Here is a 27,288-nt window from a genome sequence, read left to right as displayed (position 1 = left end):
ATGCTCTTCCTGGAGTTAAGTACTACTTCTGTCACTGACTACATGAGGACTCACCTGTCAGATTAACTACATAACTTGTCACACATTGAATATATCCTCCTCAAAGCACATGGGAAAGAGCTATACCACTGTATATTCTACTCAAAAGTGGTGCTGTTTCATGACCACCTAATGTAACTGTAACTTTACTGTTGAAGAAATGCATAGTTTGTGAATTTGAGTGTGGGAATTTAGATAGCATGATTATGTCTCAGCTCAAGAATATTGAATCAAATAATGTACCTTTGTAAGAAAAGTGGTTTACAAAGATAATTGCTGTCATAGTTAACTGTCTAGATTGAATTATTAGTACAGAACTTTATATTTGATGGTACCGGTACCTTTTGTTATGTCAAACATGGAGTTAAAATGTATTCAGGCCTGATGGCAGTTGAAAACTCAAGGTACTTTTACCCAACATAACATACATGCATGACACTTTAAAACAGCAGTTCTTGCTGTATGAAGCTTCTTTGTGTTAGATGACTTGCTGTAGTATTAGTATAAATAATTGTGGCAGGTAAATTGAGTTAAAGTAAATGTCTGGTATGTATGTGTGCATGCTTTATGTTCCTGTATTGTGTTGTTTATGTTCATTTGTCTCTCCACCTAGTCTCTTGATAGGTAAGTCACTTTGATTTGTTAAAAATTATGTTGGAGGGAAAAAAATCATCTGTTAAACATTTATTAATACAAAGTGAATATAGTTGAGTCCGTTAAGTTGTTTATATGAAATGACCAAATTAGTTGTTACAGTTAAATCAACAACACTATCAGTATTTCCCTTTATTGATCAGAGTCTGCATTCAAATGCACAGTCTTGTCCTATATTCTTATGAGAAATTTGTTGTAGGTCCTGTGGGAATACCCATCAGTGGCCCTGATGGAAGACCAATTGTAGGTCCTGACGGGAAGCCAGTCATAGTTGGACCAGATGAAAGTGTAGTTCTTGGTTCTGATGGTCGTCCTATGATTGGTCCAGAAGGAAAGCCAATCATTTTAGGCCCATATGAAAGTGTAGTTCTTGGATCTGATGGTCAGCCCTTTGTTGATCAAGATGGATTGCCAGTTATTATAGGTCCAGGGGAAAGGCCACTTCTTGGCCCTGATGGCGCACCTTATATAGGCCCTAGTGGCATGCCACTTATACTGGGACCAGATGACATCCTAGCTGTTGGTTCAGATGGAAACCCCATTGTTGATGCAAATGGAGCACCAATTGTGTTGGGCCCTGGTGAAAGCTTAGCTAAAGATCCAGATAACAGACCAGTTACCCATCCTGATGGAACACCAATTGTGTTGGGCCCTGGTGAAAGTTTAGCTAAAGGTCCAGATGGCAACCCAGTCTTTGGTCCTGATCGAGGACCAGTAGTGTTAAAACATGGTGAACTTTTAGCCAAAGGCCATGATGGCAGGCCAGTTTACCGTCCTGATGGAACACCAGTTATTGTAGGGCCAGGTGGAATTCGTTTCACAAAAGCAGGTTAATAATTCACAATTATACAGAATTCTTAAATCCTAAATTCTAAATTGTTATCAGTTGGTATCACATTTCTGATAACATGCCTTTTGTGGAATTGCAACACTTTGTAAGAAGGTATGAAAGAAAGAATGTCTTTCCTCATCTGGACTAGTTGACATTTTTAAAAATGTATATGTTTAAGACTTTGTCAAATTGCCAAATTGTGGTTCCTAGATAACTTTAAGGTTTTGTGGTTACTTATTTTAGACAGAATGTCAAAAAGTGGAAGACAAAATAAGAACAATAACACCACTTTTATTACATTATGACTTCACAAGATATGTTAGTATTGTGATACTATAAACGTGATAGTTGGTTATTCCGAAATGGATAGAAACCTACTGTTTTAAATTTTGAGGTATGTTATCATTCATTTGATACCTTAAAAATGCGTAAAATTACAAGGTGAAAAATGACGTGTAATTTTAATTATCCCTTTATTTCTGTTCTTTTGTAATGTCCAGTGTATATGTTTGTATATTGTGCATGCTTGTTGTTGCCTGTACATGTGTGTCCCCTTTGTGAATTGTCTCTCTGTCAAACGTAATCTGTAATACACCCAAGCTGGGGTAAAAGGGGTCTCTTTGATATCTTAAATTGAAAAAGAATGTAATTGTCGGAATTTGAATTGTAATGACTGAATAGTAATTTCAGATTTGAAGTGTACATTTGAACCTCATTAATTCAAACTTGATAGAAAAGACAAACTTTATTGTCTTGGGAGACTCCTTTTTGTCACAATGGTCTAATATTGGAAAGCTTCTTTTATCAATTTAACTCGAAATATTCTTTGATGGTTCCCTATTTCACTGTAGGACTAATATGACAGTCATTATACACTATCAAGTGCTGTATCCTGTTTTGGTTTGTGTCACTGTGTTAAAACCAATGTGTTTGTGTTTCATGTGTTCACCTGTATCTTTACTTTGTGTCTGTTCGTGTCTTGGTTCACCTTGTACTTGATGTAAAGAGCCCACTACAACGACCACAACCACTACTACCACTACCACTACCACTACTACGACAACCACCAGGCCCAGGACAGGTGCACCATATTCTTGTTGTCATTATTACAATCATCATTGTCATCATAATCATTGAAATCTAACCTTTATCTGTGCTGTCATTAACTGTACACATGCACCACTTTTGAATTATTAGGAGCCCCATTTGTTGTTATTTGGGTTATTTGTATCAGGTAAGATACACAAATAACTTCAGCTTTTTGGTACATAGCTTCACATTTGGTACATAGCTTCACAAAGTTTTGCTGCCATTCCTTCAGTCTTGTTAAGAAACCTTTTATCTCACAAGATATATACCTACTTGTTGGACTGAATGTCAGTACATAGTTGTCTGAACTGAGTGCTTGCACTTAAAAAATACTGTCTATTCATAAAACAAACTTTCTAAATCCCCAGTTTCTTTCAAAATGTATACATAATAAACTTTTTTGAGTCAGAAGAGAACTTTCCACAGCATAGAATTCCATGATCCCTCCTGATAGGATAATTTAAACCTAGTGACCCCTAAAAGAACAAATAGCACATTCATTTGATTACAAACGTGACTAGAGGTTTGTTGAGATTTATTGACAAAATAATTAATTATTTTTTTCAACATGGACCAGATGCAAACAATTTGTTTGTGAACAAATATGGCAGTTGTATAAAACTTGCATACAAAACTAAATGTTGAAGGTAGTTTTTCATGATATATAATCACAAATAAACTTTCCATGTCCAGTGTTTAACACACCTGTTTCTCTCATCTCACTCTATTCATGTCAGTGACACTGTCTTCTCTATCCATGCTAACATCTGTCCTATTTCACATGTCACACCTTGACATCATCATATGTTTTATATTTAAGGTATGTTTATTTCAGGAATGTTGTCCATGTCCCTGTTATTTGGTATAGTACTGTGACGTTTAATGTTGAATTCATTGCATTTCCACCTATTCTGTTATTTTAGGGTACTCTGACACAGGCTATGATGTTATATTTATGCTGGATGGTTCAGTCAATAATAGATATTTTGGATGGATGAAAAATTTCGCGAACATGTTCGCGTCTCAAATGAGCATTGACAACGGTATTTGGCGCGTGGGTGGAATGACATTCTCCTCCAGTGGACCAAGTCTTGGTTTCAACTTGAACGAATATGGATGGAAGAGTGACGTGGTTAATGCCCTGGGCAACTCCATGAACAACAGGCCTGGTGGCAGACCAGATCAAGCTCAAGCTTTCGATTATGTTCACTCAAACATGTTCACCGGACGCAATGGTGACAGACCCAATGCTCGCAACTATATTGTGCTGATGACTGCCAATGAGGAGAGTTTGAACCAAGGTCAGACTTTGGCTGCTGCCAATAGGCTGAAGAATGACTTGGTGGGTATATACACAGTTGGTATCCACCTTGGTGACACATATGAGTTGGATGGTGTTACTACGAAGCCCATCAATGAACATCAGTGGCTTATCAATGATGAGAGTGATTTCAACGGGCTGGCTGGAATCATGGGCTCTTACATGGAGAGAGGTAAAAGACACAGTTGGTTTATGGATAGTCCCTTATGAAAACCATGTCACTTTTGATGATCAGACACATTTGTCAATATTAAGTTGGTCAAAGTTTACATGATTAACTGACAATAGCTAATGAACCAAATTCAATTTGTACAAATGTTTAATATATTAACAAAACAAATTATATGACCATCCTGATCAGTAGTAGTCAATACAATTACCTATGACTCAGCTGCTATATCTCTAGTATCTGGAGTATAACTATGACAAATATTGTTATGTTTCAGCGCCACCTGTCACAAGGGCTCCATCAACACCCGCACCAACACCAGGTTCAGTGTCCATCTTTTATCTTTTATTTTCTCCCTTTACCACGGGAACTTACTTGTCTGGAACACTACACTTGTGAATAGTAAAATTCATAGTAAGAACATTATTCCACATTATTACCAATAAACAGGTTAATATAATTCTGACTCTAGAGACTTTTGAGACTTGTCTTAAAACTGTAATGTTGTATTTGCATCATTTTAAGTATTAATTAACATATTGTGATAAAAACATAGAGATTCAATATTTCCAGACATATAAGACCCATTATATTCTGATTCAGTATTTGGTTCATTTCTGTTATTGTTGTGAACATGTTATCTAGTGTGATCTGTTTTCCATGTTATCTATGTTGAATACATGTCGGTTTCAGGTAAGGAAAGTGTTTCTTGGGTTATATATGATGGATGTTGCAACATAGCAAACATTGATGATATGTCAGAGTACAATACATAATGCAAGTCTTGATAATTTAATATATAATTTAATCTATTAACATTTTTTATATAACACTATTTGCTGTAAGTACATTTCAATAAAAAACGAACATTTTCTTTGTCTGTTTTTTGTTTTACACAAGAGTATCATGCATTGCCCTTGCATCAACATCATCTGATAACAATATTTATCACAAACTCATCGTTATTCATCAAAAGTTTGCACCAGCACTCACAAACAGTCATCTGACCAGGATTGTCAAGAGAGGCCTCCCTTCACCAGTGCACCTCCTCTGATGCATGTGTTTCTGTGAAGGCATCAGCTATTTTCTCCACTTCATGAGTTTCACTTTCCTTCAGTCACATCTCATGCAAGTATCACATAATGAGACAAAAATATTTCATTGGAGTGTTGTCCTTGCATCAGTTTGGCATCAGATGGACTGTTGTTTCTACAGAGTGGAACAATAAGGGCATTTATTTATCGTTATGACTTTCTGTATTGTAGCTTTCAGTGAGACAGGTTATGACATCATCTTCATGTTTGATGGGACCTCAAGCTCTGATCAGTTTGGTTGGATGAAAAGATTTGCCAGCTCATTTGTTACTGAAATGGCTGTAGACTCTGGAGAGTTCAGGTTTGGTGCTGTTGTTTATGGTAGAGAGCAGAAGCTGATGTTCAACCTAAACACATATGGATTCAGTAGTGATTTGAAACAAGCAGTTAAATCAAGAATAGATCCAACCCCTGGAGGTAAACCTGACCTGGCAGGTGCCTTTGACTTTGTTCGGCAGAACATGTTCACAGCTGCTAATGGTGACCGTCCCAAAGCTCGTAACTTTGTTGTTTTGATGACTTCTAATGACAAGAGTCTGAACACTGAAGCTGCTGTTGGAGGTTCTCGTCGTCTGCAGAATGAAGGCATTGGTATCTACTCGGTTGGCATGAAAGTCAAGGATACAGCCGAGCTGGACAAGGTGACCACACCTCCACTTGATGAGTATCAGACCCTTATTGATGAGGTATCGCAGCTGGGAGAACTGCCAGGGATAATGTCATACTACATGGCAGAGGGTGTGTGAAACACTACAGTTATCTCGCATGATATCTGATTATGCTATATACCATCATTAAACTAAAAATGAATACTTTTAATGCTCACTGTAATGTTTTAATCCTCAGCTCAGCCTGTAACACCAGAACCAACCACCCCAGCTCCAACTCCAGGTGCGAGTCAAAACCCTGTACTCTCTGCACCACTTTTGTACACATCCACAACTGGTGAATCTGACACAACCTTCTCTGTGGAATCCTGTGACTGTTCTCAGTATTGTTGCAAGCATGCAGTCAAAAGGGAGATAATCTGTCCCATTTGATCATGCTCACCGAACTGAGGCAGTGAGGTATCTTAGTGGATAGGCTGTAGGCTGCTCACACTGTCTCAAACTGTGATATGACGCATATAAACAATACTCACTCATTCTATGTAAAGTTTCTCATCTTTGTTTGATGTCTACACGTCATTGAAAAGAGTGTGTCTTTCTTTCCACTTTGGGTTTAAAGTCAAAGATAAGCATATGCATACTGGTTGTGATAACAAAATCAGTATCTTAAAATGACTGAAAGAAAATCAACAAGACCCTTACTGTATTCATAAGAAATCTTTGCTAATAGCAGATTCCACTGGAAGATTCTGACTGGATCATAAACATTACATCCACTCATTCATTTCACTACCTGGTGTAAAAATACATCCTATGAGTTAACACCTATCTTGAGCATTTTCATCTTTTTCTGGAACGAAAATCATCATGTCTTGTTTGTCAGTTAAAAATTCTTTGCTTGCGGAATTCCTTGTTCATTTCTTGCATTATCTCTCCAGTTTATTGCCTGGTTTATAATGTTTGACTGTAATATATATTTAATTCACTAGTCTAGGGACATCTATGACTTTATGGTCATTCTGGTTAATTCATCGACATGTTTCAATAATAACCACAAATCATAATGCTGATGTTAACTCTTTTAGGGTACAGTGAGACAGGATATGATGTTGTCTTTATGTTTGATGGAACGGCCAGTAACAAACACTTCAGCTGGATGAAAAGCTTTGCCAACAACTTTGCTTCCCAGATGGACATTGACTCTGGTTTGTTCCGAGTTGGAGCAATGACTTTTACACAAGGTCAGATCCTTGCTTTCCATTTAAATGAAAATGGATTTCAGTCAGAAGTGATGTCAGCCCTTCAGTCAAAACCAGTGAACAGCCCAGGTGGAGCACCAGATGTTGGTGCAGCATTTAATGTTGTTCGAGAATATATGTTTACGGCTGCTAATGGAGACCGTCCCAAAGCCAGAGACTTCATTATCCTAATGACAGACAAAGAAAGAAGTCAAGACACGGCTGCAGCACAAGCTGCTTTTGGTCGATTGCAAGAGGCAGGAATTGGTGTCTTCACTGTAGGCATGGAACTTGGAAGTACAGATGAACTGGACTCAATCACTACACCACTCGTGGATGATTTTCAGCATCTCATTAACCAGGAAGAAGAACTTACAGAATTGCCAAGAATCATGTCATATCAAATGGAAGCAGGTGTGTGCACGACCATTTATTGGTAACATAAACTTATACTTATACTTATACTACAGTTAATACATTGAATATCCTTAAATATTCTTATTCTATAGATACAGTTACAGAAGTGGGTTCACACAGTTTGTGATCTGTTTTTCAATATATACTGACAGCTCTTTACTGACAGATCATCAGTGATTCACTACCTATGCAAAATTGTGTGACTCTCCTATTTACAGCTGATCCTGTGACACCAATACCAACTACAACTACACCAGCTCCAACAGCAGGTTTGAAAGTTGATGCTATTCTTCACAATGCATTCTTTTCATTCATTCCTATAACTTGAGAGCTCTGTTCACAATGATTCTTTATTTCACTGCTGTGACACAACTATGGTCTTCTCAGATGCTGATAAATGGTGCACTCACTCACATGCCAATTTGGTTATTTAGTTCAAATTTCCAGCATGAGCACAGGAGTTGTGTTTTGTTTCAAGTAAACTTTACACGTTTGTTGTTAAGGTCATTTTGGTTTTCTATAACCTTTTGCTTTGATATTCATATATGAGTTATTATGACATGACTCATCATTTTTGTACCTCACAAATGCAACCTTGATGAACTGATGTATGTTACTAAGATCTGGCATGTTTCTCTTGCTGGTATGCATTTCCGTTCATGCTGTCATAGGGCCATACAGCTATCAAGTCTGCAGCATGTCTACAGATACACTTTAGTGATTCCATCTCATGGTCACTAATAGAATACCTGTCTGCACTTAGTTTCTGTCATTCACATCAGAATGTTTTTTGATAGGTTCTGAATAAATTTTGTGTCTCAGATCTCATTTCCATCATTAACTGAACATCGCAAACAATAACCATAATTAATACAATCAAATTTAGATCAGCATTGGTTCAGTATTGAAGATAATGCTGCTTTAACACTTGTAGGATACAGCGAGACAGGATATGATGTTGTCTTTATGTTTGATGGAACGGCCAGTAACAAACACTTCAGCTGGATGAAAAGCTTTGCCAACAACTTTGCTTCTCAGATGGACATTGACTCTGGTTTGTTCCGAGTTGGAGCAATGACTTTTACACAAGGTCAGATCCTTGCTTTCCATTTAAATGAAAATGGATTTCAGTCAGAAGTGATGTCAGCCCTTCAGTCAAAACCAGTGAACAGCCCAGGTGGAGCACCAGACATTGGTGCAGCATTTAATGTTGTTCGAGAATATATGTTTACGGCTGCTAATGGAGACCGTCCCAAAGCCAGAGACTTCATTATCCTAATGACAGACAAAGAAAGAAGTCAAGACACGGCTGCAGCACAAGCTGCTTTTGGCCGATTGCAAGAGGCAGGAATTGGTGTCTTCACTGTAGGCATGGAACTTGGAAGTACAGATGAACTGGACTCAATCACTACACCACTCGTGGATGATTTTCAGCATCTCATTAACCAGGAAGAAGAACTTACAGAATTGCCAAGAATCATGTCATATCAAATGGAAGCAGGTGTGTTACATGAAATTACCACATAATTAATATAGAATGAGATATAAAATGATAAAGTCCAAAGCATTGAATGTTTGTACACTTACATACTAGTACTATTTATCACTCACCTGGATCATTTGTTCATGTGAGCTTACATCATGCTGCATTGTCTCTCATTCATCTGTACATCATCATTCTTCTACTTTCACAATGACAACATCTCACCTGAATTTAGAATGTCTATGATGTTATTATGCATGAATAGTCCCAGTTAATAACTTGTGACACCTTATTTACTAGGACGACCACAATAAACATGTCATTTTACTCTTAAGCATTTTATGTGTGCATTAGCACGTATGTCAATTTAAAAAAATCAGGTGAGCTACAGAACCTCTGACATGCACAAAACACCTAAAATAGTGTTGAACATACTTCAAATGTAACTATTTCTGAGTGTTAGTTCAAAACTTTAACAATTAATAGTTATTAAAAACCATTCCAAAATTGATGGATCTCCTTACAGCTGGTCCAGTGACACCAGCACCAACAACGCCAGCTCCAACTCCAGGTCTGATCTTTACCTCCCATTGTTCCATTCACATCCCAGTTGCTTGGATGCACTGAGAATGATTTCACATTTACTGTCATTTACATAATAGTTGTTCATCACCAGCACTGTATGCACCTTTCAGGCGGCATTGTTCAGAGATCTCATGTAGTTTCTTGACAAGTTTTCCTTCTATATATTTTCAAACTTTCAACTTTCATATTCTCTGAAACCTTTCACTCAAAAATGGGGTACAATGTGTATAGCCCATTTCTTGTGTTACTCACTGTAATGTTGGTGAAATATTACTCAAAGCCCGTGGAACCATATTCACTCAACCAGCCCAACCAAAGATGTGTTTTTTGATCATCAGTGGTGGCAAATTAAATCTTCAAAATCAAATTATGAGTTCATACAAAATCAATGATTTTGTCAAAGACCTGGAGCTATCCATTTGTTGGCTTCTAGCCTATGGATATTTTTCATATAAAAGTTCAACTGCTCTTGTCTCAAAGAATCATTTTACCTGTTTTTGAGGTTCTTCCAACATATATGAAGCTTCATTGGCATACTGTCTTGGCCATTTTTATTATCAATGCCCAGACTAATGCACACACTAACTGCCAGAATGGATTTATCACCAAGAACATCGGTCACAGAATGTTAAAGTTTCACTGTCCACATAAGCACTATTACATCAGCACTTTCATAGAACGTTGGCATATCACATGTCTAATATTAGTTTGTCAGGGAAAGTTATTTATTTGCACTCAAAACGAACTAAATCATCTCTAAGCATAAAGATTATACATGAAGATTTTTATATTTAAATCATGTTTGACCAGTTACCACAATGGAAAGGCATTTGTCATATTCCACAATCCTGATGTGATGTCAAAATGAAAACTTCAACAAATGACTAATGGAGATCAAAGGTTCATCAATTCTGGATACACCTTCTTGGTGGTATATGTTGCTCACTGACTTATGTGTTTCAATATTTCATTGTTGAAACTGAACATGAAACAAAATGTCATGTTAATTTGCCAGTGATGAGTGGATATATGTTGTCAGGAAATGCTTTGTGGATCAGATCCAATGGACATCTTCAAATGATTCTGTAAACTGTTCCATTAGCACAATGTTTATAGTTGATTTGTCCATTTGTCTTGGAAGTCATCACTGGATTCATCAAGTTGACCTCTGGCCAATCAGAATATTCACCTAGGAAGTACAGATACTCCTGTTCCATTTTGGGGGAGATTTTTTGTTTGACTGTTTCATGAAACAGAAAACTTACAGATTATCACCATTTTTTAGATTTATGGAATCTGAATATATATATTATTTTCATGGATTGGCAATTATCATTTTTGCTGTTGTCATGTTTCATTGTTGACAAAAGCACATGACAGATGTTTTATTCATGTGCTAGGACAGAACCAAGATGCTTGCTCATCGTAGTGAAAAGATGCGGATACAGCAATGACATCAAGATAATATCACAGCTTGCCTTTGTCTTTATTCAAATGTCTAAAAACATAAAATTGTTATGGATAGGCCATATGTAATCAGATCAAATAAATGTGACCATTGTAGACAAGGATTAGATTGCATAATTACACCAGCTAATTTCTGGACAGTAGCCAAATATAAACAGATTTCAAACAAATTCAAATTGTAGACAAGTTAATTTGTATAATCAGAAACAATTTCTGGTTATAGTGATCACTCAATGAAATTATGTTTGTGTTCAGATGATTCTAGAAATATTGTTGATTTTAAATCATCATATTGTCAGGTGTTGCAACACTCCAATTGTATGCCATTGTTAAGACTTAACAGGAACCTGTTTATATATTTCATTTTTGCTATTTGTTAATGGCTTTTAGGCTACAGTGATACAGGCTATGATATCATCTTCATGTTTGATGGAACTGTCGACAACAGATACTTTGGATGGATGCAGAACTTTGCTCGTAACTTTGCATCGCAAATGGATATTGATTCTGGGGAGTACCGAGTTGGAGCTATGACTTTTAACAGAGGTCAAAATCTTGCGTTCAATCTGAATGATAATGGTTGGCAGTCAGAAGTTATAGGAGATTTTGGATCCAAAACCAGGAACACTCCAGGAGGAAAACCAGATTTGGGTCGAGCCTTTGACTATGTTAGAAATAACATGTTTACTGCTCGTAGAGGGGATCGTCCCAATGCTCGCAACTTTATCATAATGATGACAGCCAATGAGGAGAGTTTGAACACTGGTGCTGCTGTAGGTGCTTCTCAGCGGCTCCAGAATCAGGGAACTGGAATTTTCACCATTGGTTTCAACCTGGGTAACACAGATGAGCTAGATGCAGTAACAACTCATCCACTGGATCAGTATCAGTACCTCATCAATGAGGAAGGTGGACTTGAGGAACTGCCAGGGATCATCAGCAACCACTTTTCAAATGGTGTGTTTGCACAATCAGGCCTGATGAAAATTCAGTTCCTTTTGTTCTTTTAAATAGGATAAAAAAATATATTAATGCAATTGTGATAATATAAAACTGAAAACTCTTATCTTCGAAATATATATGATCATCTGATATCATGTCATTGTCGTAAAACCTTCATTTTCTTAAATATTAGGGGAATTTGTTTTGAAGAATTGTAATGACCAGCCTTGTTTCACACAAAGTTATACAACAAAATAACAATTTGGAATGTTTGTCTGGTTCGTTATGTTGAACAGTTGGTGTTGTATTTGTCTACAGCTTATCCTGTGACATTGCCACCAACAACTACACCAAGACCAACAGGTTGATTTTTATATTCATCTTGATGTGCCAAGATTTCCCCTGCACATCTCTTGTCATGCTCCCTCTTCTACTTCCTGTTACCCTCACGCACAGAATCACCATCTGTAGAATATTAGAAAAGTTACAGTTTCTCTACCCAAGATGAATGAATTTTCAAGTAGAATCGTGTCCATTGAAAGCACCTGACAGTTGTCAGGCCTTTTATAATCTGTAACTGACATTCAAATCAAATCAATTACTAGTTGTGAAGACTTTTCTTGCTTTTGTCATTTTCAGTGACAGAATTGCAGGAGCGAGTCTATACCTTAATAAATTTTGACAGTCTGTAGGAACTTCATATGCTATGTCCTTTCCCTGCAAAAGAAACATATCTCTTTCACTGTTTGCTAATTCTAACCTAATAGTACCAGTAATCTTTTACTCAATCACTTTGAAAATAGAGATTCAAAGATTCATTGAATGCTTTCAGCCTTCTATATATCCACACAACCATCTATTTCCCCTATCATTTGTTCAGCCAACAAACTTCTTTTTGCCATGGGAAGACCGTGCATCTTTGTTTTGACACTGATGTCAATATCTTAATTGACCCCTTCTTAGATTCCCACTTTCCTTGTGTTGCACTCTTGAGTATTGTTGCTGCATTTTCTGGTTTTCTATATGTCTTGCTTTATTTCTCTTTACTGCTTTGTCTCTATTTTTAGATTCATAGCTGTCCTTCCATTGTTGTCTTCAGTTTGTGGCAGTCTATACTACACCAAACTGTCTTCTTACTTCTCTAAGTACTTGCAACTTGAATGGTTTCCAGATTTTAGATACCTGTTTTATGAAATGGTACCTTGTACCACATAAATGTCTCATCCATGTGTCTCAAACACAAGAGACTCTACATGAATCTGCACATAGCATGCTTTGAGAAAAGATGTTGTTTAAAATATAATCACTTTTAATTTTTAAACTTGTGAACATTTTGGTTTATGTTTCACATTGTTCTCATAATATGTATGCAATCAATAATTCTTTTTTTCAGATTATGTATAAAAGCATGAAGTATTAAGTATATGTGTGTGTTGCAATGAAAGTGCTTGTGTTTTCTGTGTTAGGTTAATTATGTTGTCTGTGAGGCTTGTCGGAAGATAGATCTCTTTATACCAGCAATATAATGATGTTTTCAACAAATTTGTAGCTTACAGTGATACAGGCTATGATATCATCTTCATGTTTGATGGAACTGTCGACAACAGATACTTTGGATGGATGCAGAACTTTGCTCGCAACTTTGCATCGCAAATGGATATTGATTCTGGGGAGTTCCGAGTTGGAGCAATGATCTTCAACAGAGGACAAAATCTTGCTTTTAATCTAAATGACAATGGTTGGCAGTCAGAAGTTATGGAAGGTCTCAAATCCAAAACCAGGAACACTCCAGGAGGAAAACCAGATTTGGGTGGAGCCTTTGACTATGTTAGAAATAACATGTTTACTGCTCGTAGAGGGGATCGTCCCAATGCTCGCAACTTTATCATAATGATGACAGCCAATGAGGAGAGTTTGAACACTGGTGCTGCTATGGGTGCTTCTCAGCGGCTCCAGAATCAGGGAACTGGAATTTTCACCATTGGTTTCAACCTGGGTAACACAGATGAGCTAGATGCAGTAACAACTCATCCACTGGATCAGTATCAGTACCTCATCAATGAGGAAGGTGGACTTGAGGAACTGCCAGGGATCATCAGCTACCACTTTTCAAATGGTGTGTTTGCACAATCAGGCCTCATGAATATTGAATTCTCTTTATCTAATAATCTATAATCTTGCGAAAGAGTAAAAAAAAATTTTTTTTCATTAATAAGTAAGCAAACTTTTATCCCGAGTTGTATAGAATGTATAGGCAGTTTTACACCTTGAAAATGTTGAGTCTCTTCAAAATATGAGAAAACTAATGTGCAAATGATAACTAGAAAATATGCTCTGCCTTCAGCTGCTCCTGTGACACTGCCACCACCCACTACTCCAAGACCAACAGGTTCACACTAGTCATTGTGACATGTCATCTTTCTTAGAATATCCTCAGTTTCCTCAATCCAGTGATTCCATAGTTATAGACCAACGATTGTCAACTCCTCAACTTCCCATACATTTTCCGTAGTGTCCTGAATTCCAAGTCACTATTATTAATGTATTTTCTCATCATGTTTTTGATTCTTATCTCTCAATCAGCCCCAACATTCATAATCCTTATTTCAAGAAAGCAGACATAATTTGCTTTCCGACTGTTTCCTTACGTTTTCCAAGATTGCATTCAGTCACATTTTCTACAGTTAAGAAAACATTCTTCCAAAGGATTATCCACATACATGATCATCTTCATCTATCAGTAATCTGTTTTTGGAGAATTGGAAAAAGGAATATGCCCATTTCAGTGTACCGGTATGCTTGACCATTGTAAAAATTGCAATTCACCAATATTCTAATATCTTGTCAGTCAAAAATCCAACAAAGAATACAGGAATTCGGCAAGAGTTAAAGAATCATGAGTTTGTTTTCCTTTAGCCCCGACCTTCTTTCTTTCCTTGTGTCCCAATCTCTTCTTTGCACTTAATTTCACCATTCATTTCCTGTAGTTTTAGTGACAGCCCCAGCACACATGTAGCAAGATAGGATAGACAAAGGAAGGCTTGTAGTATAGAGAATTATGCAAATCCTTGCAGTTGCAGAGATGGAGTGACCCCTTGTAGACTGAAGTACAAACTGATTGCAAAATTAGATGTCTAGCCTAGCACGTCAAGAAGAAAGACATCACAGATCTAGGAATGCACAGAACTGACACTGAGAAGATTGACCATGAGTTCCTCAAGAACCTCCATCTGCATGTTTTCCAGAACTACATTTTCCCTGCATGATGTATCCAACATTTTTGTTGTTGTGTCTTGTACTTCTTAGATTTTGGGTTCTTATTGTATTAACTGAAGTTAAGATTATAACAATTTAGGTATTTTATAATTATGTTTAGTTGATAATTGTGTTGATTTTTCAGACAAGTGTTATTGTGTTTGTTTCCTTATGTTTCATGTCATGTCCAGTATTGTTTGTGTTATGTGCCATTGCCACTGTGTGCCTTGTCTCTGTGATCTGTGACACTGATCCTGTTTGTGTGAAAAGAACATCCTTTTTTAATTCAAACATTGACTTGCATATATAATATTTCAGCAGACAGGTTTGGATATGGCTCAGTGACAAGAGTTCATATGTGACACTTTATGGCTCTGTGTTGGAGACATTACATATGAAAAAATGAACTGAGCAAGGAGTTTCCATCCAACAAAACAGATCACCAAAGAAACATGACACTTATGATGCCGGGCACTGCAGACATCAAGGACATTGGGGTAGAGACCTCGCTGAGGATACTAGCAAACTAATTCCATTTTAACATCGAAGGAACCTTGAACAATATGTTTCCAAGTTTTATTCAGTTTTCTCCTTATTTTCTTGAAAACATATATATCTTAGTGTCTAAAAAGTTTATATGATTTTTAACTTTCCGATTAACCTCAAGATATGATTTAGGAAGTGGTAAACTACATTCTACGTATTAAGTATCATTATAGCTGCTGACAAGGAAGGATATGACATCATCTTCATGTTGGACGAAACAGCAGGGTTGCCACACTTTGACTGGATCCATGAATTTGTGAAAACATTTGTATCTACCCTGGACATAGAATCAGGGAAGTACAGAGTAGGGTCAATGAGGTACAGTCAAAAACCCAACACCATTGTGGATCTTGATGAATACACGAAACATCAACAGATCCTGGATATCATAGATGAGAAGTTCATCAATCTGCCAAGAGTATCACCTTCAAATGTTGCTCTGGCCTTTGACCATGTTCTCTCCAATATGTTCACTCCTCAAGCAGGGGATAGACCAAAAGCTTCAAACTTTGTCGTGCTACTGACAGACAGTCATGAAAGTGTTCACACAGAGGAAACCATTTCTGCTGCTCAGAGGTTGAAGGATACAGGAATAGGGGTGTATGCAGTAGGGATCAAACTAAATGACACATATGAGCTCGATTCTATATCCTCCAAACCACTGGATGAGTTCCAGTACCTGATACAAGATGGACAGGAACTAGAGAACTTTACTCAAGTGATCCAGCACCGAATGAAAGAGGGTAGGTGTAGTAGGGTTGGAAAGGAGAACTATTGCTAGTTCAGAGACTGCCGGGTATTTGGATAGGATATAATTTGCTTTGGGCTTACAGTAAACTATGTTTATAATGAACAAACTTATTTTGAACTGATATAATTAACTGTTTTGGTACCAGGCATATGCTGCTGTTATAACAAACTAAAATTAGTGGTCACTTGGAGTTATAACCATAATTTACTGTATCTTATATATGGTTAGTATAATGAATAGGCATGGCATTGGTGAACCATAAATACCAATTCTACAGATCTATCTGGATGAGATTACGTGCTAAAATTGGCGTTGACAAAGGCTAGTTATATTGAGCAACTAGTAGACAACTCAAATCGATAACACAACATGAAGTATATTGTGTATACTCATAAAAAAACAGGATGTTAGAAAAAGGGGGTTCCACTTTGGCCAATTGTAACTTCAGTGGGGTGAGGGGAAGTCCACCCAAAAATCACATACACTATATTTAAAACATTATTAATTTTACTTTCACAACCAAATGAACATGATATCATGATAGGCCCTGCACATACAAAATGTTATCAGATTTATAAAAAAAAATCTGTTGGCCACCCCCAGAACCCTCCCTCTGGATCCGTCACTAAAATTTTTTATTGGCTGATCCTTTCATCCTGTTTTTAATTGGTTCCTGATGAGTTACTGATTTTGTTTAATTTTTTTTTAAATTCCTCACCATCATGACATCACTGATTGGTCCTCTGTCAGCAAAGCTCACTGCAGTCCCAACTATTCAAAGTCCAGTCACCAGATCACCAGGTTACTATTCACATAGGGCATAGTTGTCATGACCAGTAGGTTTCTCTGCTCGTTTACAATAGACTATGCCAAATAATACAATGTAGTTTTGCTTATTTCTCTAGTATCTGAGGTAAAAAAATGTTCTTCCTCACTTTCCTGTGACACATTCTTGAGTAGGCTTAATACTTATCATGCAATAACTACCTAGTTTGTCTTTATTTCTCTGCTTAATTCCCGAAATGGGTACAATGTGTGAAGCCCATTTTTGGTGTCCCCCGCCGTGATATTGCCGGAATATTACTTAAAGCTTCGTAAAACCATACTCCCTCACTCTGCTTAATTGGCAATCATATGATAGATGCTAAACATATGAATGAGATTCTCTAGGTGAGCCTGGCAGATGCTTCTTAGATTGGCAAACTAATTTGTCTCTAGATATCTGCTCATTCTGATCTTTGGTTAGTCCATATTTAGTATAGGATGCCATATAAAGTACATTTTGGGAACAGAAACCAATTTAACACATCATGATCCTGTAAAATGCATTTTGATTTTAAAGTATTTATAAATATTTGACTCATTACATAGTATTCAATAGGTGTATTTTGAATGTTCAAGAATATCTTTTTAGGCAGATATTTGACTGCTATAAATAACTGAATTTTCCCTCTATGCATAAGAATGATTGAAGTCAACCAATTGAATTATGTTTATAATGTAAAGCCTTCATCTATTTATAAATTATGATTCAGGGGTAATATATGAGTATATTGTCAACCAGTCCATTCAAATTGTTTTTTTCTTCTCCCAGTTGTCCATAGTGAAGATGGTTATGACATTGTATTTATGCTGGACATGTCTGTGGACCGCATCTACTATGGATGGATGACAAATCTATCCTCCGAGATTGTAGATCAGTTGGACATCTTCTCTGGCCAATACAGGATTGGAGCAATCACATACTCCAGACTGCCCAAATTGCGCTTCCACCTGAACACCTATGGCTACCAGCCTTATATCTTCAATGCTATCAACTCCAAATTCCCTGGTTCCAACCTTTACAAGTCAAGTCTTGATAAAGCTCTTGATTATGTCCGTACCAGAATGTTTACCTACAGTAATGGAGATCGTCCGCAAGCCCAGAACATTATTATAATGATAACAGCCAATGATTATAGTACTCATAAAAATAAAACCCTCCATGCAGCCAAACGATTAAAAGAGAAAGGAGTGAGTATTAACATAGTTGGATTCAACATTGGAGACAAAGAGGAACTTAATGCTGTGTCTTCACTGCCAGCGGATCAACATCGCTTCTACATTAGGACTTTTGATGAGTTGCTTGAGCTTCCAGGGATTATCAACTCTAGTCTTAGAGGTATGCTAGGCATGAGACAGTCAAAGACACTTGGAAAGGATTATCCTGTGTACAAGCATCCTAAATCTCAATCACTACACACATCTTTAATTCTTGAGATATATATTAGCATTATTCTTTACCTCATTGCATTTATCTACAAGAGATATGTATAGTTCTGCAGAGATTTTATAGGTGTTTCCTTGTAAGGTTTAAGTTCTATGTTTAAAAGCTTGTTGCAGTAGAATGAAATTCTCACTGTAATGTAATTGTTTGAAATTAGTTTCTTATTAGTGTTTGTGTTTGTTGTTCAGTTGGACAGGTTTTGCCAACCAAGCCTCCTACTCCAGGTGATTTTCAAAAAGAGTAAAACAAATCATGTTGTGATATTGCGTGTGTGTAAGGCGATAAGAGGGAGATTATGTAATAAATATTCAATTTTAGGTCTCCATAACCATGTTTTATGTGCAGTAGATGTTCATGATTTACTTACACAACATGATCTCTCTGCTTTGACCGCCATAAACGTTGTGCAAATGATGCAGGGTTATTATTGACATAAAAAGACCTTTTGGAAATGAATTACCAATATGAATTGGGCTACTTTAATGTGTTCACAACATGTGTGTTTTACATGCATCTTCATATCTAGTGCTGCTGCTTATTGGCAACTAACAGCAGAGCATCTGTGAGTTCATATATAGATCTTAGCTTAAGTAAGATTATTCTTAATCATCTAACATAAGAACCAGACTATTCTGAAATATATCTACAACATTTAAATATATGATAATTTTGTAAATTTAATATGCATAATACTGTTAATTCATACTTTCAGGCTCAATTTTATGAAATCAAAACAGTGTAAACTTAATAGTAAAACTTATATCAAGTAGAAACGTATCTATTTTAGTGCCAACGAAATATATGTAATAGCATTGTTACTAAATTTGTGTGATACTATAGAGTGTTGTCTTCAATTGGCTGACCTCCACAGAGACACCCTACCTCTCTCTTATAACACCTGAACAAAATAACAGTTCCCTGACTCACTATGGCAAACTGTGTGTGACAACTGCAACCACTATTATTTCCGTGGCTGACAAACAATATGTTCTAAGGCTGACACCTCAGCTCTGGCTCATATCTCCATCTGCAGCTTTTAACCCAACTTTACAACCCTGAAGACTCTATAATGTTTGGCCAATTGGAATGGCTTGGTGTGACGAGTGAACTTACATCTTCCAATGCTCGCTCGCGGCTCTAACTGGATGGCAAGATGGCTGTTTGTCATAGTCAACTCACCAGCGCGTAGATCGCTATAGGCTGGCGCATATACCTTGTGGCATCTGGCAAACATTTTGGAAGCCTTTGGATCTTTGAAACCAAGAAAGTCTATGCTGTTATGATCGATGATGGCTCCAGCTTCAGGCAGCAACTAACTATGTTGGGATCATCTTGTTTGGATAACTCCATGCTCAGATCATTGTCAGAACAATGACCATTAACACACCTGTCACTGAGTCTGTTCACAAAACTGTAAGCTTTATCTTTTCATAGTGTATCTTGTTTTTCATTTATGTTATTTGATTTAATTTCTTATCATCAGAATTGAGGTTTAATTCACAAAATGTAAAGTAATCTGCATTATGATAATGTTATGAAATTGGATTTTTGCTGCTGTGTGTGTTTAATTGTATTTTCTATCTTTTTTTTCTAATAGCTTACATGGACACAGGTTTTGATGTCATCTTTATGCTGGATGGAACTGTCAACCGCCAGATCTATGGATGGTTCAAGAACTTTGCCAAGAACTTTGCTAATACAATGAACATTGATTCTGGCGAGTTTCGAGTTGGAGGAATGGCCTTCACTAGATCTCCCAACATGGGCTTCCAGTTGAATGACAATGGCTGGCAGACAGATGTTGTCAATGCACTGGACAACAATCTCAACTCATTCAACCGTCCTGGAGGATCACCAAGCTTCTCCCAAGCAATGGACACTGTACGAACACGGATGTTCACCCGTGGTAATGGTGACCGTCCAAATGCAGGCAACTATATGGTCATCATGACAGGTAATGAACGTGGTCTGAGTGCAAGCCGTGCACAACAGGCTGCCAGAAGGTTCCAAAATACAGGAGGGAGAATCTTCACTGTTGGCGTGAATCTAAGGAATACACAGAACTTAGACGATATCACCACCAAGCCACTTGATGCCTACCAGTACCTGCTGGGATCAGAGGCAGAGTTCAGAGAGCTGCCTGGCATAATGGAAGCCATTATGAGTAGGTCCAGCTATTGTAGGTCTTTATTACTGTAAAAATGTTAATCAGAATATGCGTCAGACTTGGGGGAAAATTCATCAAACATTTTTGTTTTTAAGTAAGGATAAGAATTTATGGATGAACATCTTCTTTATTACAATTAAGAGCGACTTTTCGGTGTAGGTTCTAACAGAGTTATCACTTGCTTGATAACTGTGTTCGAACCTACACTGAAACGTCGCTTTTATTTGTAATAAAGAAGTTGTTCATCCATAAATTCTTATCCTTACTTAGAATTCCAACTTCTAAATGCCTATCAAAGAAGAAATTTTTGTTTTTGTTATGATAAGTTAAGAATATATTACATAAATTAACTCTCAGTACCATCCAAGGTCCATATTGAGATTTTGTATTATTTTGACATGTCATTTGTGATAATCATTTTAGTGTGTTTGTAAATGTTTTTATAGATGAAATATACCACAAGGTACTTGTTAATTTTTCAATGTATTGATTTTCCTTGAATAAAGAAACTTGTTGATGTGTTGTTGGTTGTGATTTTCACATTCTGCTAATGTTGATGGTTTGTCTTCTCTTCTCCTCTCAGGGGATCCACCACCACCGCCAACAACAACCACCACTACAGGTTTCAGATAAATTATATCCATGTCTATTAGTGCATATATCTCCTTGCATGTCCATATTTCTGGTGTTTCTGGTGTTTCTATTTTAGAACCATGATGCCATGCCTGCAGTACATCCTGTCAGCAGCAACCCTCCTGCAGCACCAATTACCCCTATGTATCTCAGTCAATCTTCCTTCTTCATATTTATACACATATAGTATTATCATTGAAGATATATGAAGGTTGGCATGTTCTTGAGGCAATAAGCTTGATCATGAACATCATCCATTACAAACTTGTTGTTTGAGAATTCTATGCTCCTATGCTGCTATATGTCCTTCTCCCAATCTCCTACTGCTGTGATCAGTGATGTTTTGTTCCTATGTTCTTATGCACAACTTTTAAGACTTTACCATCCAGCACATTATTCCCAAGTTTCCTTCGTTCCAATGCTGTTCTGTTGTCACTTTAATGCACACATGTTGTTATTGCACCTCCATGTGTTTGTTGAGTCTTTTGTCAAAGATGCATGGGGTGTTATTGTAGTCAGTCAAGCCATCACCTATGACTAATGTTTCAATGTTTTCACTTCTCACTCTTAGCCCTCTTATCACACACTTCTACTATCTTTAGGACTATTATATTACATGGTTTACAGATTATTATTTCTAAGAAATAGTCAAAAAAAGAAAATTGCAAACACATAATTTTTAAATGTTTTTTTCAAAATATATTTTGTAAGGAGAAATATAATACCATTCAAATGAAAAAAATGTGCTCCTTTAGTGTTGAATCTTATACCAATTGACTTTGGAGTGGTTTCGTAAAATTTGAAATGGCAAATGGCAGGAAGAAGAAAATTCACATTTATGAGATGTTTTGATGATTGTGGTTGATCTGTAAACCAAAGAATGAAAAAAGCCTCAGAAAAGGAAGTCTTTATGCAGTGACCAAAATGTAGACAACTCAACGGCCTAAATTAATTTGGCCTGACCTTACATTCAAGTCTATAACAATTATATGTTACAAAGAAAACTATATATCTTTCAATTCTGAAGATGTTTTATCCTGAACCATGTCAGTTTTGGTTTTTGTAACCCAAATACATGAAACGTCAACGCCAGAGAATAATCAGTAGCGAGTATCTGCTAAAGCAGTTCCATTGGGTGTTAAAAGCAAAAGAGTGGAGAAGATTATATGAATGGATCACTGAAATCAGTGATTACACCAGGTGTTCACAAAAAGTGTAAGCATGTCCCTCTATACCAGTAGTACCTACCACTCACATTATATGCATAAAGGCTTCTCTTTTGTTTCAGTTTTTCAACTTCTCCATGTGATGCTTTAATTTGCAAGATTTACCACCATACATTGTCAACTTCAAGGCATCACAGTTTACATATGTATATGTATATAGGCATCACATTTTGAAGTAGCTAAGGCTGACTGGAATATTCATTGACTCCTACTTAAAGTCATAAAATCAAAACTCCAAAGCATAAATGAACACACTTGTTAATTCAACTTATTTGTATTCTTTTACGCATTTCATTTACCATGTTTACCTAAATCTACTTTTCACATGGATATTCCAGTTGGTTGATCTATCTTCCTTATTCTATGTTCCTTCTTATCCAATAATGAAGTTTCAGATTTTTTAAGTTACATATTTCTCTCATCTTAAAGTAACTTGATAAAGTTAGATTTAATCGAAACTAATATTTCTGTCTATTTCACAAGTTGTGTAATTTAAGCTCTTAACTGACACTTAACAATTTCTGTCTTCTGTACCTTCAAATGTACAACCTAACAATGTTTCAAGGTATATGTATACATAATACAGCTACAGCTAATATAAAGATAATAAATTAACAAGGAAATGTGCTCACAGCAATATTTCTTAACTAACTACTAGAAAGACGTGATGTCACATGTTTATGTAAGAATTTTGCCCATGTCAGGGTATGTATTCATCAGTGTTCAAGTTATTCCAGCTCTGTTTATTGTAGCAACCCATCCCTTCAACTTTCTGTTGCTTTGTATTCCAGCTGCTCCAACAACTACGACTAAACCAAGGGGTAAGAATGAAAACAATGCAAGTTGCGTGGGATATCTTTATTCTGCTCATATATAATAAATAAGAGCTATTTGTTTGTTATTTCAACATTCAGATAATCTGTCAATGAGCCGTGTGAGCTTATATGACATGGTGAACCATCTGTTGTTATACCTTTGGATTCCTTCTTGGAAACCACTAGAATTATGACATCTGTGAACCATAGTTCTATTTCTTTCTCCCTAAAAGTAATATTTGTTTTCACTCCTTTGAAAAGAGTAGCTTTGAAGGTATCAGTGACACTACAATATTACATTATTCAATCAAAATGCATCAGAAAGGATGTTTGATTATTTTCCATGTTAACAAATTGACATATGTTGACAGCATACAAGGAGACAGGCTATGATGTTATCTTCATGCTGGATGGTACTGTCAATGACAAAACGTTCACATGGATGACTGACCTTGTAAAGAACATGGCAAATGAAGTAAGCGATCAAGTTAATGATGGCACATACCGTTTGGGAGGAATGACCTTCACTCGTTCACCAGATGTTGGCTTCCAGTTGGATGACTTTGGCTTCAGTGATGACTATCAGAATGCTGTTGGCAGAACAATGAGGAACAATCCTGGTGGTGCCCCAGACATGGCCCGTGCCTTCGACACAGTTTACAACCAGATGTTCCAGTCACGAAATGGTGACCGGCCTCAGGCAAAGAACTACATTGTCATGGTCACTGCCAATGAGAAGAGTTTGAATTCCCGCAGAGCAATCAATTCTGCCCGTAGACTAAAGGACCGAAATGTTGCTATATACACTGTTGGCATTAAACTGGGCAACACCGATGAAATTGATTCAGTCTCTTCCCTGCCTCTGGATGACTTCCAGGTATTGCTTGGAAGTGAGATTGAGATGGCTGAACTGCCTGGAAGACTGGCATATGGAATTGAAAATGGTGAGCTGAATACTTATGTGTGCTTAAACCAAAATACATCAGTAGACATAATGTTAGTACACATGATGCGTTCATATAAGCTTGAGGTACAGTAAATCCATAAATTGTGGCTGAGGTTAATAGACTTGTTGTCTTGTAGGTCCTCCACAAGAAACCCTTCCTCCACCGACAACAACACCACGCCCAACCAGGACCAGGTACACAGGACCCCCACCAGGTAGGGTAACAATACCAATACCGGTACTTCTGCTCAACTGTTTGTATGTCACAACAAATTTGTGTATGGAAAGTGACAGAGATGGTGATTTGCCAAATGAAAGCTTTCACAAAATAGTTATTTTATAATCAGTAAGTTAAATCATCTTGTATACTGGTATATCATGTATATTTCTATCAAGTATTTATATCATTTGTTATCCCCCGGCATATAATGCGGGGGATATAGCGATCAGCCAGTCTGTCTGTCCATCTGTCTGTCCATATTCAACATAATCAAAACCATTCAGTTTATTTGATAGCAAATCTAGTGGTGCCTTTTCTATATTTGGGGATTTTTTTAATTTTTATTTTTTAAATTTTTATGGAAAAAAGTTGGACATAGACTCAATTGGGGATGGGGTTTCATTTGCGGGGCAGAATTCGAAAACCATTCAGTATATTTGATCGAAACTTGAAAGATGTATCAGTCACATGCTGAAGTGGTGCTTTTTGCTATATAGGAATGTTTCAAAATTAAATTTTTCCGTGTATCTATGGACGCAAGTTAGACTTTGCTGAAATGGAGGTAGGGGTCGTTTCTGGAGCAGCACTAAAAAGCTGTTCAACAGTTTTGAATCAAACTATGAACATGTATTATTCAGGGGTTGAAGTTGTGCCTTTTGATATTTAGGGATTTAGATATTCTTTTCCTGTTTCCATGGCAAGAAGTTTGACTTTGACTACATCTTTAAAACTAATAGGTATTCTTCCTTGAAACTATGCACACATATATATATAATGACCAGTTTGTCATCTGGTGCCGTTTGCTATTTAGGGATTGTTAGAATTTATATTTTTTCCGTTTCCCTGGCAACAAGTTTGACTTTGACTGTTCATGTTGGTGTGTACCTGACATAGAAATACAAAGTTCCGAATCCCAATTCCATGGTATTGTTTTGATAGCTCAAAAACTACTCTTGTATACTGACAGACAGATCAGATAGAAATTCTTCATCAAGTGGACTTAACAGGCAGATAATTTGTTCTTTCATATTTGTAGGGGCCGGGGGGATTTGTCATCTTCTGATGACTCTTGTTGTATTTCCCCACAGTGTGCACATCAACAGCAGATGTTGTCTTCATCATTGACTCTTCTGGAAGTGTTGGAACGGAGAACTTTGACAGAATCCGCAACTTTACCATTGCAATCATCAATGGTATTGACGTTGATGCTGGCCTCTACCGCATTGGCATGGTAACCTTCAGTGATGCTGCACGTATTGAGTTCAACCTTGATAGATATAATAGTAAGGATGAGATAGTCAAAGCAGTCAGGAATACACCTTATATATACGGTTACACCAACACAGCTGAAGCTCTGCGCCGAACCCGTCGAGAGATCTTCTCAACATCTGCTGGCGATAGACCAAGTAAGTTTTCTTGCAGCTGGTGAAATGGACCTCAGTATTGCATGACAATAGATTTAAATATTTTGGAATCTCAGTTACGCTTAATTCTGTATATTATGACTAGCATCAAAATGAAACTGAGTTGTTCTGTTGTCATGTTAATACACACATTTTGTTACCTTGTCATTTTGTGAAGCCACAAGTATGATGGGAGGAAACAGTGAAATATATATATAACTGAGGAATGTGTGGCCAGTCATCATCCCATGATTTTTGGTTGAAATCATGGATTCTCCATGATAAGATCACAATGCAAATTCCCTGTTTTGACTTGTACAGTTTGTTTCTTTTCATGTGTTTGTGATGGGTGCAAACTCCTGGTACCATTACTATTCTATAGTGATTTATAAACTCATGCTTAAGATATACTGGTAGTCAGGATTGTACAATGGACTCTGCTTTTAGCAAAGATTTCTTTTATTATGGCAAGGGTCTTGTTGCTCTTATTGTCAGCGGGACACGGGTGGCCAAGTCATCTAAGCTGCTGCGATTCGCTGTGCATCTCTTGGGCACACCAGAAACCTATGATTGTGGGTTCGAATCCCGGTTCGCCCCGATTATGTGTCTAGGTTTGTCAGCATCATACCCGGGTTTCACCAAAGTGGTAAACCGTTGAGACCTGCATCACTTCGGGCCTCACTCACATTAAGCTGACAAGCCGTGATATAGCTGAGTACTGTTAAAAGCGGCGTTAACCCACCAACTCACTCACTCACTCTTATTGTCACCTACATATGTGTGCTCATAGGTTTTACTAAAGTTGTTAATATTTTAGCCCTCCATCTTTTCAAGTTTCCCTCCCACATCCTCCCAATCTATGATATAGCTGAAATACTGTTCAAAGAGTGTTAAGTTCAACATACTCAACAACTGTCTAATTATTTCTCTATAGAAATGGGTTCTGTGCATGCGTGTGTGCGTGCGTGTGTGCGTCCCAAAATCGTTTCCGGAGCATAATTCAGAAACCGTCAAATATTTCTTTACGAAACTTTGCATATCTATCTGACTCATGCTGAACTGCTGCCCCTTGCTATTTAGGAATTTTATAATTTTTTATTTTTTACGTTTCCATGGCAACAA

The 27,288-nt window shown here is 37.0% G+C and overlaps 2 protein-coding genes across 2 annotated transcripts in view; both read left to right on the top strand.

The window, feature by feature from the left end:
* Positions 1 to 27,288, top strand: part of LOC139465989 (uncharacterized) — a 232,491-nt gene that overhangs the window by 187,273 nt on the left and 17,930 nt on the right. The window contains exons 83-102 of the mRNA XM_071248005.1: positions 796 to 1,522; positions 2,532 to 2,606; positions 3,538 to 4,107; positions 4,382 to 4,426; positions 5,370 to 5,936; positions 6,045 to 6,089; positions 6,892 to 7,458; positions 7,680 to 7,730; positions 8,396 to 8,962; positions 9,471 to 9,515; positions 11,387 to 11,953; positions 12,257 to 12,301; positions 13,488 to 14,054; positions 14,283 to 14,327; positions 20,354 to 20,920; positions 21,507 to 21,545; positions 23,574 to 23,603; positions 23,969 to 24,541; positions 24,681 to 24,758; positions 25,852 to 26,169. Of these exons, the coding sequence (XP_071104106.1) occupies positions 796 to 1,522; positions 2,532 to 2,606; positions 3,538 to 4,107; positions 4,382 to 4,426; positions 5,370 to 5,936; positions 6,045 to 6,089; positions 6,892 to 7,458; positions 7,680 to 7,730; positions 8,396 to 8,962; positions 9,471 to 9,515; positions 11,387 to 11,953; positions 12,257 to 12,301; positions 13,488 to 14,054; positions 14,283 to 14,327; positions 20,354 to 20,920; positions 21,507 to 21,545; positions 23,574 to 23,603; positions 23,969 to 24,541; positions 24,681 to 24,758; positions 25,852 to 26,169 (6,088 nt within the window). The remainder of the gene's footprint in view (positions 1 to 795; positions 1,523 to 2,531; positions 2,607 to 3,537; positions 4,108 to 4,381; positions 4,427 to 5,369; positions 5,937 to 6,044; positions 6,090 to 6,891; positions 7,459 to 7,679; positions 7,731 to 8,395; positions 8,963 to 9,470; positions 9,516 to 11,386; positions 11,954 to 12,256; positions 12,302 to 13,487; positions 14,055 to 14,282; positions 14,328 to 20,353; positions 20,921 to 21,506; positions 21,546 to 23,573; positions 23,604 to 23,968; positions 24,542 to 24,680; positions 24,759 to 25,851; positions 26,170 to 27,288) is intronic.
* On the top strand, positions 17,325 to 20,340 carry LOC139465638 (matrilin-3-like). Its single transcript, XM_071247345.1, has 2 exons — positions 17,325 to 18,651; positions 18,945 to 20,340. Exons 1-2 carry the CDS (start codon positions 18,120 to 18,122, stop codon positions 18,998 to 19,000), a joined length of 588 nt encoding a protein of 195 aa, XP_071103446.1. The 5' UTR covers positions 17,325 to 18,119; the 3' UTR covers positions 19,001 to 20,340.

Source organism: Haliotis cracherodii, unplaced genomic scaffold (genome assembly GCF_022045235.1).
Source record: "Haliotis cracherodii isolate W230 unplaced genomic scaffold, xgHalCrac1.p SCAF_18, whole genome shotgun sequence".
NCBI classification, from domain to species: domain Eukaryota; kingdom Metazoa; phylum Mollusca; class Gastropoda; order Lepetellida; family Haliotidae; genus Haliotis; species Haliotis cracherodii.
Note: the sequence above shows the minus strand (reverse complement) of the source record. Positions and strands in the feature narration are given on the sequence as shown.